The sequence below is a fragment of the Chelmon rostratus genome, chromosome 6, assembly GCF_017976325.1.
Source record: "Chelmon rostratus isolate fCheRos1 chromosome 6, fCheRos1.pri, whole genome shotgun sequence".
NCBI classification, from domain to species: domain Eukaryota; kingdom Metazoa; phylum Chordata; class Actinopteri; order Chaetodontiformes; family Chaetodontidae; genus Chelmon; species Chelmon rostratus.
The window spans coordinates 7,472,335-7,487,312 of record NC_055663.1 but is presented as its reverse complement, the minus strand read 5'-3'; the positions used below and the strand labels follow the sequence as shown (position 1 = coordinate 7,487,312).

At 40.3% G+C, this 14,978-nt stretch overlaps 1 protein-coding gene across 1 annotated transcript; it reads right to left on the bottom strand.

Moving 5' to 3' along the window:
• Window positions 1–527: 527 nt before the first annotated feature.
• Window positions 528–2,600, bottom strand: LOC121607667 (parathyroid hormone-like). The gene is made up of 3 exons (XM_041938589.1): window positions 2,595–2,600; window positions 950–1,047; window positions 528–783 (listed from the first exon to the last, which is right to left on the bottom strand). Exons 1-3 carry the CDS (start codon window positions 2,598–2,600, stop codon window positions 528–530), a joined length of 360 nt encoding a protein of 119 aa, XP_041794523.1.
• Window positions 2,601–14,978: the final 12,378 nt, after the last annotated feature.

Genomic DNA, 14,978 nt, shown 5'->3' with positions numbered 1-14,978 from the left:
ATTATGTTTGTATTTAGTCAGTGTTAGTTATTATACACATACCATAGGCTACTTAAAAATACTTAAAAAACATATTTACAAAAATAAAACGTTCCAATTTATGTAGTTAAACACACATACAAAAATCATACAATTTATTTCTTTGTTATACACACACACAGACACACACACACTCTCTCTCTCTCTCACACACACACACACACACGAAACTAGATAAAACTGACATGAATTGAGAGACAGGGCTGCCCGTTGGACACTGTCAAACACTGTTGGTCCACCTCCTTGAGTTTGTTGAAGTAGGCAAAGCAGCTTTATAACACCACAGGAAAGTGCATACTCAACGGGGAAGATTTGCCTCGGCACGGCACTTTCCCTTTATCAGTATCATCACCATCAGTTCAATAAATAGAAAATGAGATGAATAAATAAAATAAAAGTACATTCTAATAAGAGAGAGGCATCTTGAACTCTGTTAAAAGGATGATGGAAATGTTGCTGCGTTGAAGGTCAAATAAAATCAACCAAAATCACGAGTGCTTTGACTTGAGGAGTTTCTCCAAGAAGTTCAAAGCGTACTGGATCTCCTCGGGTGTCAGGTCGCTCAGGTCGGGCAGCTCCTCCGGACGCAGCCTCTTCCTCGTCCGGCCCGCCTCCGCGCTGCTGCCCCGGCCCGGGGCCGTGTGGATGCCCCGCAGCCGCATCTGCAGCCACTCCCGCCGCTCCTGCACCTGCTTGTGCTCCCCGAGGTTGTGCATGAGCTGGACCTCGCTCACCGTCCTTTTTCTGTAGCACAGGATCATGAGATACACGTTAGTTCAACACTGCAAAAACAGGATGTGCTGATAACGTGAGTATGTTGATTAAAGCCAAAATGAGGCAATGATCATGTAGCAGTGAAGGTGATCTTAATTGATCTGAAAGAGGAGCTAGGAGGGGGGGTTAGGATTACCTTAAGGGGCGTCCTTCATAGAGAGTGAAGAGGTGTGAAATGCAGAGTGAAATGACAATGATTCTATAGTCCAGATTTCTCATGTTGATCTTGATGACCTGTTCACATAAAAATGACAAATTTCTCAAACTCACGTTTTCCCATAAATGCACAAAGCTTTCACAACATGAAAAATATTGCAAATCACACACGAAATAAATAACTGAACTGTAAATGCCTTGTGTTAAAGGAAGCGAGGAAGATACTGGATGTGACCAGAATCAATCAAATTTTACTAGTTTGTTTGTTTTTTTCTTGAAATCCATATATTCCCATGTTGTACACATCAGACATTCAAATATATCACAATATCCACTCAAAATAGATAAAGGAATCAACGTGAGTTGGGGTGTGTTTGGCCCATATCTCTGACTTTAAGATATAACAGGCTGAACATACCTCTGGTGGTGGCTTCTCCTCAGTGTGATAAAATGAAAAGTCGTGTACCAGGTATAAAGTCAGTCTGGTTCGGTGGTTAGCTCCTATCGGTTATGATAAGCACTGGACTCTCCAGCTTCCTTTTATAGCCCCCGGGCCCAGCCATTGATGAGCTGCCTTCATTACTGCTGTTGATGTCACACCTTCAGCTCCTGGAGGGGGCAGGACAGGAATGACAACACCTCCTCTGAGCTTCAGGCTTTCACCACTGTCATACCAGACCCAACTAATGGCATGTTGAACCCAAATACCTTCACACCCGCCTTACATGCTCACACACACACAGACACACACAGACACACACACACACGCACACACACACACACACACACACACACACACACACACACACACACACACACACACACACACACACACCAAATTCCTAGACCTTTAAAGGAATGCTGTTTCCCTGACATAAATCTATCGATCTCTTTTTATATTGAAGGGATTTGGTGCCAAGTGACATTTTATTTCTCCTATGAAATCACTACAGGGTTTAATCATCACATGTATGTTGAAACACTAGTTATTCCAATAAAAGTGATCATAGGATGGCTATACCGTTCTTTTACTGAAAGGGTTTTACATAAGAAACCCCGTTTCCCAGACTAAAACTCCACTTTCCCAAGCACTGTCTGAGTGCACAACTTCCCTCCACATTTTCAATTTTGCATGCCTCTCTGTTATTTTTTCCCTATCTCTGTAGAGTGGCCAGATCTATTAGTCCACATCTGATGTGACCTTTTTTTGTCTGACTCCCAGCCTGCCTCACAACAATAGCGCCAACATTTGGATGGATTTATGACTCTCATTGACCATTAGGGAGTTACCGTGGTTACATAGGCATTTTACTCAAGAATTAACATTGTTTTAATGAGTTCACCACCCAAAAGGAGCTTTTACACCGGCCTGACGTCAGAGAAAACATCCTGAATCAAAGAGTAAGTGAGAGTTCAGGAGGTGTGTCAGTGGGTGATGCTGTTGCCGTCACTGTCTTGGTCATGAGTGGTGTGTACATGCATGCACTATATGTCATCTTGAGGATCTGAGAACATCTGAAGAATCATGACCTGCTTAGATACTTTTTTTTTTTATTAAGCTGTATTCCTTGTTGAAATGAGGTCAAGCAAAGGGCCATTTCACACAAGAACATATTTCCCCTCACATCCATTGTGCCATCTAGACATTAGAGTCCGACCAATACAGGATGTCTAAGGCTGATACATCAGTATGATATATCAGTTGATAGTAAGGTTTTACATAAATATACAACTAAAAGCAACTTGAGGATCCCTCAAAATTATTTTTCTACAGAATTGTGACCATGATACTGGTGTTACAAATAACCAACAATGACGTCATGCCACTGTATTTAAGTGTTCCATTAAACCCTTAAAACGTGACAGTGATGCAGTGTGCATTAAATCTATGTACTTTTACCCAAGCATTGTACTCAAGTACAAGTTTAATGTACTTAAAGTACTTTAATGTGAGTATTTTCAAATCACACCACTACTTTTAATTATTCTGCTCCACTTCATTTCAAAGGGAAATAATGTAATCAGACCAAAGTAGTGGAGTTAAGACTACAGTCTTAACTCCACTACTTTTGTCTGATCACTGTAGTTACTAGCTACATTGCAAATTAAGATTTTACATGCAAAACATATGATATGTTCATAAAATATGATGCATGATGATGTTGAGACTGGGAGATTAAAATGAGCTCATCAACTCTGTTACAGAAATGAAATGCTGCTCACACACTAATGTATCAGCAACATCCTTCTGTCAAAATGTTTTCTGTGAAAAATAAAACCCAATATTTGGCAGTCCACTGGCCCTTTTAGGTTTATGGGAAAATTCAGGTTGAATTAGAATATTGATTGTAATTAAATTCATTAGGACATGAAGAAAGAAAAAAGTTTCTGCTACCGTTCACTTTGCACAATAAATGAAACAGATTACAAAACATTGTAATGTCCATGAAAATCATCTATTTTCTTTTCAGGCCTCCACCCTCCCTCTCTGTCTGTCATTCATGCATCATGGCACGCTCTCCCCCCTCAGCTTTCAGCCACAGGTGTCCAAGGAGGATCAATCCATAGGAGCACACAGCTCATGTTAGAAAGAAACACCCTACTTCTTATTATGGTCACACACACTACACGTTAGGTAACCGCGAGGGTATGAGTTTTCTAAATGTAGCCGGAGCTGGGAATGGCTATGTCATGACACAAAGGCCCCGTTCACACCAAGCCCCTTAATCTGTGGGGAAACTGATTTAAAGGCTCTCAAACCTGGAAAATCAGACTGAAGTTGTGGAGTGACTTATCTCAAGATGAAGGTCGCCAGGAAAGTAAAAGTGCCATTTTATCTAAGCAAATAGCAGAACTTTAAACTTTTGAGCTCCAGTGTGAACGGTGCCATGGCGATCATCCCTGACATAACGAACATATTGGTGATTGTCCAAGTGAGCTGCTTAGATCCCCTCCTTCCTTTGCCATGAGGAAAAAAGCAGCTGCCGAGCAGCTCAAAGATTTATGGGTAACTTTTCATCAAAAGATGGGAATTTGTTGAAATATATCTATAAATGCAGATGCATTTAGAAAAGTAGTTTTCTGGAGCTTCAGTTCAGTTCTTCAGTTGGGTTTTACTTGCAGAATCTTTTACACAAGCAGTTTGCAGCTGTGAATAAAACGTTTTACCGTGACATTAAAGCATGAAGTGATCCAACACCAGTATTGATTATCCTCTGAAGTCAGCCATTGCACCTGTTGAAACATAAACAAATGGCTCAAGTGGTCAGTGATAAAAGTTGTTTACATACCAGCTTTATAAGATTTACGGTGATCGGTGGGGCCCTGCAGAGACATTGACCTCCACTTGCTTTCCCGTGATACTATTAAAGACTACAGTGGCCACGGCCTGTTTAGATGACACCCGCTGAACACATTGACCTTTGACCTTAGCTTAGGTCCTAAACCTTGTTCTCCTCATTACCTCATGCTGCCTTAATGCGTAGCATGTTACCTATGGCATGCAAAGTCAACAAGGTGCGTGGGAATAAAACAAGGCAAGAGACTTCAAGTCAAAGCTGTCCAACGACAACAGCACCGGACACGGGATGATATCATATGTAACAGATCAGTCTTTCTATCCAGAGCCCCTGTGCTAAGTGGAGTTGTAAACAATGGAATTTCTAACTCGCAGGGCATGAGCACTGCCCTGACATTCACCGCTATTGCAAGTCAGGTGCATCCGTATGGCAAGCGGGTTCCCAAGACTTAAGAATAGTTACAGGGGAGTAAATAAGGAGAAGGGGGCTGCTATTTCAGGTTAGGCTTTGACTTTTATAGAGGGTGACGGCATGTCCTGAGTGGGTGACAGAGAAGATACCTAACATCCCAGAGACGCTGCTCGTCTCAAGTCACTCCAGAGACATTTTGGAGAAAACAAGGGAGCTGCTCATTAAATTTGGAGGTTGTGGTTAAAGGTTGGTGCATTTTATAGAAAAACTGATGAATGAAAGGATTTGGCTACTTACACATATATCAGACACAGTTAGCAACACCAGCATTCAATTAGAGTTGTGTCTCTGTCCACCTGATCAATGCAAGTTCAATAGTCCCGCCTCTTTTTAGTTCTGTTAGTCCCCGCTGCTGGCTCTGCCCCTGTTGTTTGGCACTGGACAGGAAGTGTACAGTCAGTTAATGCCACGCCTGCTGTGGTTAGAAGCAAGGTCAATGAGGGCAGAATTTGGTTGGTCTGAACACCAAAACAAGACGCTAAAAGAGGCTAAATTGCAGAGTTGTGTCCATCACGAGGAACAACACTTTTCACATTACACCAAAAGGCTAGATGTGGTGTTTAGCAACTCAGCAATCTGTGAAATTCAATATAAAAAGACAATTACATTTATAACTTTTTTATTGCTTAATAATGCTTAAATCTGACAATGAGTCGTACCCATAACCCCTACAGCTCAGTGTGATTGGCAGGATTTATAGTGGGGGGAGAAGGGTCTTTAACAGCCCAGCAAGTGAGCCCACGTGCATTACAGGCAGTTCTTTACCCCAGCCTGACCCTCTTTTCCCGGAACTGCAGACTGGCCTGTCAAGGCAATGCACCATCACTTTACTGCCACCAGACACCACCACCCAGACCGTTACTACGCCCTGGATTAGTTTCACTTAGCTGGATTGATTGCTTTGATCAGGCATCTTAGACAGAAATGATTCCTATGGAAATGTGAATTGGTGTGACTGTTGAAAAGTAGGTTGTCACAAGCTGTCAAACACTCCTTAGATTCACACAGCCCCATTTCAAGTAGTGACATGAGGCTAAAATGCATAAACCACCTGCCTCGGGAGCTTTGTTCAATGCAGTAGTCTGCTCTCTAAACTGGAATGATGAAATCACCAAACTGATCAATAAAATCTAAGTCTTGTGAAAGGTCCCCAACTTTATCGTGCTGCTATCAGCTGGTCTGAGCTTTCTTCAAATGTAGTCCTTATCAGAGCGCTCTTAGGAAAGTAAATATAACGAATGTTGAACTCATACGAACTCGGTCCTGGGACTATCAAAGCAGTACAAGATTTTGTACAAGATTTTGTCAAGTAAGATGAAGCCACCATAAAACATTTTGGTGGATTCATAAACACTGAGGCGCTGACCACTAACCACAATGCTCCTGGAAGTAAATAAGTAAATTCAGTGCCGACAGAGGAATAATGAGGTAAGACACAGCCACTGCTCACACTGATGCATGCATGATGACATCAGGGGTGCATGCCCTTCACTTTCATTTCATCCATTTTGTTCTACTGTAGCAGGGCTAACGAGTCAAAATAACGGCTAGTGGAACCTATGAGCTGCAAGAGGAGCTCATAGGTTCCACTTTTTCTGCTGGAAGAGAGACAAACGAGTCATTAAAACAGGGGGAAGGGTTTATTGCCCGGGCAGCCCAACCCAACAATCTGTGTATTAAATTGTGAAAAATCAAAGACCCTGGGCATGAATGTATTCAGTAGATTTTTGCAGAGACTAACAAACAGAGGTGTGACTCACTGAGCGAGTCAGTGTCTTCCAGCTACTGGACAGTTTATACTATAGTCTGCCAGAGACCTCTGCTTAACCTGACTTCTGACCTCAGAATTCAAAGACTACACACGCAACACAGGTGTCGCTACCAACTTCTAACACAGACACGGGAATGTCTGCTTCCCAGAACAAAACTTGAAATCCCATTCTTCATTTATTCTTCAGAAATTTCACCGCTGGAAATCAGCAGGCAGTAGTAATGTAGCACCCCGGATGAATGACCTGTCAAAAGACGATGCAAGCAGATGAGGATCATGGTACCAATCTGCGGTTCACACGTTTTATTCATCACCTAAATCATGTGTCTGGACTAACTGACACAGACTTAATGTGTCTGATACATGCTGTTCACCACATCAGTGCTGACAGAGACCCACACATTTTGAAATCCGTGCTACATAACGGGAAAACACCTCATTACACCTTTAAACTCAGCAAAAACATTGAAACTGACTTTCTTAAATGATGGATGGAAAATGAATTGAGAGACAAAAACAACAGCATGACTAATTCACTTTCTACATAGACAGGAACCTGGCTTTTTGACATATGTTTTACCACATAAAAAATATGATTTTAATTTGTGTGAAAATAAGAAAGTGCCTTTTGGCTTTGTATTGCTGCCCAGGCTGCAGTAGCTGCACACTGTCGTGGTAATCTGTGGATTATAAAAGTTGGAAATGCATTTACTGCACTCCGCCATAGAACAAGAGAAAACTAGACAGCCAAAAGCAGTGGACTTATGTCTAGTAAGAGTTAGCTGCAAGATAGCTAGCCCAAACTAAATGTACTTAGACCTATTGATTCTATTGACTTACCTGTTCTCTAGAATTAAAAAAAAATATTCATGTTAATGTGACAACTTGTTTATTCACTTTGTTACTCCAAATGATTCAACGAGGCAGCAACTAAATTCAGTTACGATGGAGAATAAAAACTAAGCTAAATTGCTAAAGGTAACTATCCTAGCAGATCTGCTGCACTCTTAGCTTTGATTCAAGTTTAATCTATTTGATATGGTCGGCTTAAGTTATCATTATTTTAACATATTTACATGTATTCAGTTGCTATTTGATCTATTAAATTGATTTCACTTTATTATAAATTGACAGACACATAGCAAAAAAAATGATGGAATTGTTATGAACTATAAATGATACATAATCAAGATGAAGTTTATTGTCTAAAACAAAGTAGCTCAAACAGACAAGAAAGCTGAAAGAGCACATTATGTTTGTAATACTATGTTCCCCTCGGCATTTCCTGATTATCCAAAGCAGACTGTACATTCTTAATTATTTAAGCTATTAGCGTATTTGGGTCTTACAGTAGTGATTTTTCTAGCGTCAAAAAAACTAAAAACATATAATGAAACAATTATAGCCTCTGTGGGACAGTTCATATTAATGAAGATGGCATTTAATGAAGTCAAGCCTCCAATTAGCTAATCTCTACAGTCCACCACACACTTTATCTGATTACCTATGAAAATCACAAACTAACAAGGGTAAAGGATGTTCTTGTACTAAAGCAGGTGGTGCAGACAGAGCACAGGATAGAAGTTTTTGTCAAACTAATGGGATGGTGGATAGAAATGGGTCACAGCATTACGTAGGGGAAATTGCCAGCCAGACTCTATAAATGCTGTAATCTTGCAGGTCTGTGATGTAAGGTACATTTCCTTCCAGTGGCCTTCAAAATAACTAAAAATACCAGATTTGTGTGAAAAACCCTCTTTTTTTTTAATGCTGCTCTTCTAACAGAATGTTTGGCCAGACACTGGTGTTCAAGAGCAATATTGCAGTTATTCATAACATTTCTAAAGTATCTGTCTAGATGAAATTTATAATAGGGACATGTGTTCGCATTTTAAAGGGAATACCTTTAGGACAACAAAGTCAGGAAAATAAGCCTGAAGGCTCATTCTTGAACTTAGTCATTTGACAAAAATCGTATTCGCTTATTTGGAGTTTTACTGAGGCTTTTAACAACATCTCATGGCCTTCCTCAGTGGATGGAGTTGCTCAGTTGTCATGGAGATGGTTTAGTTGTTATCACATGGCCTAAGTATTAAGTGAAATTGTTCTTAAATAAGTCCCTGCTTGCTAGACTATAAAATCTTTTTTTTTTCCCTGTAGACTAAATTGCAGGTATATGAGAGCTAAGATAACATGATTTGCCAAAAATGGTGCAGGGCCATTAGTGTATAATGACTTTCCCCCAACATTTACTGCACCATATGCAGCCTTACTCATGTAATGTCAGTCATGTTTAGTCTGTAGATAGGGGATCTTTCAGGAAAACAGAGTACAAGTATAGGCAAGAAAGACAATTCAATTAGTCTGCCGTACAAAACCAAACAGGAAATGGATACAAACTTGGCCAGAACATTGTCTGTTCTGCTGTCTGAAAGGTTTCCAAGACAGCTCTGTATCATACAGGCCACATCTACTCAGAGGACATGACAAGTTTTAGCAGAGAGACAGAGAGAAAGAGTCATGAATCAGGAGAACAGAGGGATTCTTTGTGGAGGAGGGGTTTGTAGAGGGGGTTTATGAAAGCAAGTGTTTGCATGGTAACCAAATAAAAGAGAAAATGATGCCACTGACAAGACTGTTGACTTTGTCAAAAGTTCCATATGTCCCAATTTGGCTTTTTGTTTGGAAATTTTCCTTTTGTATTAATTAGAAATAATAATATCTCTAATCTCTCTCATTCAAGTACGTATGTGTCCTTATAAATGTAATGTAATATAAATGTAAGTTCAATTATTCTATTACTGTTTATCCGGACTATCACGCACCAAAGTTTTGCCACTGATTTTTGTCAGTCATGGTGAGCCTAGCTGATGGTAAATTGCGGCATCTAGTGGTCTTATCGCGAACACTTTGTGAAAAATTGACTCGTTACAAATTTACAAATTCATGTTTGAACCTTTCAGGCAGACACAAACACTGTCCTCAGACACGCTTTTCCTTCAGGGCAGTGACTGCTACATTGACACGAGGTCCAATGCTTCCTTCAAGAGCTGTGAAAAATATTGTAAATACGAGCATCAGAATCAACCTACAAACGAGTCGTGTTCACAGTGAACGTCAGGATTTCCTTTGACACCCGAGTTGGAAACTTATGAAGTGAATATATCGACAATATTAACAAACAACTAGGTGTAGATGTATAAATAATTTATTTTATTGCTGGACGTCCTTTTTGGAAATAGCCTAAAGAATGGAAGCAAGGATTACTTTTTTCTGCCATGTTTGACATGATGTTGAATTTAGGGCTAATTGTTTAAAAAAATGAGAGGGCCTTTTGTTCTCTAAACGTAATGAAAATGTTATTTTTACCTTCCGTCAGCACATAACTCATAACCATGTAGTAGTAGGAAAAAATAAACATTGAAGAGTTTTTGTTTTCCTTCTCTCAAAAGTGCTAATTTTATAATTCCGTAAATATTGCAAATGTTGCGTGATCGCGAGATGCCCGCTTTCATCTAGTTGTAAGCCTGACGGGAAGCACCTGAATGCATCATGAACTCCGGCCGGTCTCTTTGAAGTTGAGTTTTCCGGCTGAATCTTCCCTCTGAGGTAATTTCCATGTTATTTTAAAAGTTTTTTTTTCTCTGTAATATCATTTTATGTTATAGCCTATGCATGGTTCATAATAAACTCGCTTGGTACAAAGTAATTACCTTTTTGAGGCGCGAAAATATACGGCCAAAAAGTAACGTTTTGCGAAACCCGTCAGGTTTTCGGCTGGTTTTGCTAAAGCCATCGTGTTTTTCGTAATTGCGGCCACTTGCACTAGTCTTCAGGCAGAATATTAACTAGACAGAAATGTAAAAAAACAAAACAAACTGGAAACATGCAGTGTATAAAAATGTGACTAACTCTAATTCCATGCTGTCATTTCCTCTAGTAGCGCTTCTTCCTCTTAATTCAGTTAAATTGTTGCACACTCCATTTGTCTGTTAGCATCCTAAATTGATATGCTATCAGTTTGCTAAGTTAGCTGCTAGCAAAGAGATTTTTCACGGTGCAGGAAGTGTAATAAAACAATAGCACAGATATGCTGACAAACTAACCAAGTGAATTACACACTAGCACATCTTTTCAGAAAGCAAATATGCGTCAAAATAGTTCATACAAACAGACTTGCATCAAAATGCACTGTTAAATTTCCTATCAGCTCTGTTGCAAAGTTATAATCAGAATAAATGTCCTGTCACAGGCTCCTACTACTTGCAGGAAGAGGGTACTTAGTCGTCTATATTTGCCTGGACACATATGGATTAAAACTGTAATTCATAATATGCCAGAGAGCTCAGTAAACTGAATGTTTCATCATACGTACTGTACAGGCCTACAGTAAGTACTGCTTAAAAGCCAGGAGAGCTGTTAAGGCTATTATGCAAATCGTTTTCCTCTGGGAAATACAATATACTGACCTGTCATCCTCTTGATATGCAGAGTATAGTCTTCAGCTCGGACTTTACAGAAGCAGTGCACATCTTCATGTCTGCCGTCCTGTGCCAGGGCTTGATGTTAAAAAATAAAAGTGCGAGGTCAAATAGCGCTGCGTTTAAAACCTCATTAAGGAGCAAGACACCAACACAGACTCTCAGCACAACTCAAACAGTTATGTGTTAAAAATTCGCTGAAACACACACACACACACACACACACACACACACACACACACACACACACACACACACTCATAACAAAACTGTATGCAAATACAGGTAATAGACAAAACAACATGAAGCTGCTGAGCAAGTAAATACATAGAAGAAGATAGTAAGACAGGACAGAAATTAAAGCATATCTATATGCAGACAGGTGACAAATGACAGGAAAGACATGAATGGCTGGAGCTTCATACAGGACAGGACGGGTCACTGAGTGGTTTGATGAGCATGAAGAGCTGTGAACATAGGTAGCTACGGCCCTCACTGACCCCAGATCTCAACCCATCAGAATACCTTCATGAGATTTTGGAGCAGCATCACCATCAAAACACCCAAAAAACAAGTGTTTTTTTGTAAATGACACAGAAAAGCAAATGTGAGGAACATTTGAGAAGCTGGGACCAGCGTGTGTTTGGTGTTTTTTTGAAGAAAACGACAAAAAAGCATTGATTTTCCAAAAAGTTTCATATTACTTTTCTTTTCAACTGTTTTGATTGTCTAATTTTTTTCAAGCCAAACGTCACAGCTTCCAGTTTCTCAGCTGTGAAGATTTGTGACATCTGCTTTATATGAGTTGAATATCTTTGGGTTTGGACTGTTGGTTGGACAAAACAAGCAATTTGAAGATGTCACCGTGGGCAGTGAGGAAGGGGCATTTGCTGGCCATTTTTTGGCATTTCATAGATGATGCATAATTAATTGAGAAAATAATCACTGGATGAATTGATGGCGGTAATAACTAATACTAACACTAATAACTTCTACTAATAACTAATATGAACTAATACAGTCTAATATAACAGCCCTGCAGTAAATGTCTGCTTTTTTGAAGAATATAATGTTCAGTTTTTATTGAAAGGTCATTTCGGAGGTTGCGTGGTTTTCCTACCTGTTGAATTTTATTGTGTTATATTGATTGATGTTTCTACTACTTAGTCTACCATCATTGATATAAGACAAGTCCTATAAAATAGGCAATAGATACAGATGGAACAACATCTAAACCCAAAACAAAACACCACTACAGTGTAGCCCCGTAAAATAAAGCAAATGACACAGAAATAGCAAGATGTTCAGGTAAAGAAGAGGCAGTAGGTGTAGTGGCGAACATGATAAGAGTTTTTCATTTGTAAAATTGCAGGCCAGGAATCCGTGTCTGTCAGCTGAAAAAGAGTTAATATGTGAGGCTGTAATGGTAAAGACAAGACGTCCCCAGTGGGATGATGCTGCTGTGATTAGACTCAGAGCTTGTTGATGAGGTGTTTGTACATATTCTGTAATACCAACCTTAAGAAGCTACACAAAAAGGCAGTCAGAGAAATTACATTTAAAATAGCTTAACCATGTGTTATCTTGCATCTTCTTTCATTAAAGGTACTGTTTTTATCTGTAGGTGTCAGACTAATGTGAGACTGTGCTGCATATAGCTTTTAAAAACGAAGCACTTTCTTCTTTCTCTTGAACAGACCCCATGAGTGACCATGAGGAGATGGACCTCTTTTGGGAGTCTTGGGTTTCACCTATGAAAAGACAAAGAAAAAAGGACAAAAAATGCCCAAAACGCAAATGTGACATAACCATGAAAACAGATGATATAAATCAGAAAAAAAAGAAAAAGAAACAGTCCAAATTCAAAGAGGCAATGGTGGCGAGGAAAGCAAAGAAAAAAGACAAGAAAAAAAAGAAAAACAGATTGGCTTTGGAGCTAGATGACAGTTTTATATTCACTGAGGCCTGCAGCGCACAAGCTAAACATGCTGTGAAGCCTGAAACATTGAATCCACGCCGCGTTGACAAGCTGAAGCCTGATCACCTGACTCAAGACTCCAAGAGGAAAACCAGAAGAAAAAAGACAGTGGCGTTTGACTTGTCACCAGGCTACATCTCTGTCAAACGTCCTAGATTTGTCTCTTCATCTCCACGGCATCCCAAAGAGAGCATCCTGTTAGAGCATGAGGCTGCGAGAGACAGTGAGAGCTGTTCACAGGTCACAGTAACAGGGCACAGCCGGGGTCCAACACATGATGAGGGCTCTCAGTGCACCAGTGAGGACATAAACAGCCAAGACCTGTTCATCACACAGAAGACATTCAGAGCGTCACCCTCCCAACCTTCCAGCGGCGAAGCCAGTGACAAAGCTGTTCCTGAGACTCCTGAGAGGTTCACACAGCGAGACAAACCACACGCATCTGTGGCAGAGATAAAACAGCATCTTGAAGGATCATACAAATGTCCACAACACTCACATCACTGTCACAGAAAGACAGGCAAGCACCCGAAAAAGCCAAAGGCAGCACAGGCAATTCTCACAGAAGAAGAAGAGGAGCAAGCACATGAGAAGCACAAGACGGGAACTTTGTCCTTTGAGACACAGATGGAGATAAGTGCAAATCTTACTGAGGAGGAGAAAGTATTGTGTCCTGTACTTATGAAGCCCAGTGAGGTGAATCCTTACCTGGCTGAGCCAAGTGGTGTAAATGCCTCCCTGGATGTGGCAAAGTCAAAGAAACATTCCTGTATTTCAAGCCAACAGTCAATGACGAGTGCTTCCACACAGACAGAAAACTTTTTCACCACTGAACTCTCCTTCTACCTCAACTTCTGCCAAAAAACTAGTGTGACGACACACTTTGGGCACTTGAACCCTCTGGACCTGAGCCTGCCGGACAGGGCCAGAAAAGACCTGGGGACGTGTTTGTCAGTGAAGGCATCGTCTTTACCAGAACAGACCAAAGATGACAACCACAAAGACCTCAACCTGCATCCACCTTGTTCTTCAGGCATGAAACATGTAAAGACGGAGCCTTCTGGTCCACATCCTTGGCTTGTAAGCACACGAGGTAAAGGTGAAGCAACTCTGAGCCCCCAGTCAGAGTCTGAGCCAAAGTCTGCTGACACGACAGCCTCCAGCGAGGACAACGAGCCCCCCTGTCGCCCAGGCAAGCTGGACCTGACCCAGGTGATACCACATGATACTCTGCAGTTACACTGCTCCACACAGCCCCCAAATATCTTGTATCTGTTTGTTTTGCACACCTTTTTCTTTTTTACCCCAGAATTCAGATATTTTTGTCAAACGATGTTTACAGAGGAGAAAAATACCTGAATTCAATGCATCGTAAAAATTGCAAAGCCTTATTTTATTTCTCCCAAACTGCTTTTATAAACCGCTCTAACAGTAAACAAATCCACATGGAATGATACAAATGCAGAAATGTAGAAATCTAACCAATATTTCATCACTGTACTGACAGGATAAGGCTGGAAACTTTCTATATCTTTCTTACTATGTGTATCAAAGCCTGATGTATCTTATTACTGTGTGCTATTGAGCTCTATTGTAAACATATCAGTGAACCACAATGTAGCACATTACCCTGGACAAACACACTGTCATTTATTTTGATGTAATAAAATTGATTAGTTTATTTTACACACACACCAACCTGCTGCCTAAAAACTTGCTAGAGCACAAAATGCGTATTAATCTGTTGCTGAAAATAGTCCCCAACAAATGTTTTATTTCAGAGTAAGCAAACACAGACCAGTGGGCCTTATCTGCCCCCGGCAAAAGCTGAAGCTTCCCGTTTATAGTTTGCATCAAAACATCTACATGAAACTTTATACAGTACAGCTGCTGTAAGATAAGATAAGATATACTTTATTAATCCCCAGCTGGGGAAACAAGCTGCAGGTAATGGCAGTTGGAAAAAAATAGCAACAGAGATCGAGAAATACAAAATACAAAAATAAAAG

Coding starts and splice junctions, on each gene's coding strand:
- LOC121607667 (XM_041938589.1), bottom strand. Junction 784..949: donor TATGAAGGACGCCCCTTAAG/GTAATCCTAACC, acceptor CCTGTGCTACAG/AAAAAGGACGGTGAGCGAGG.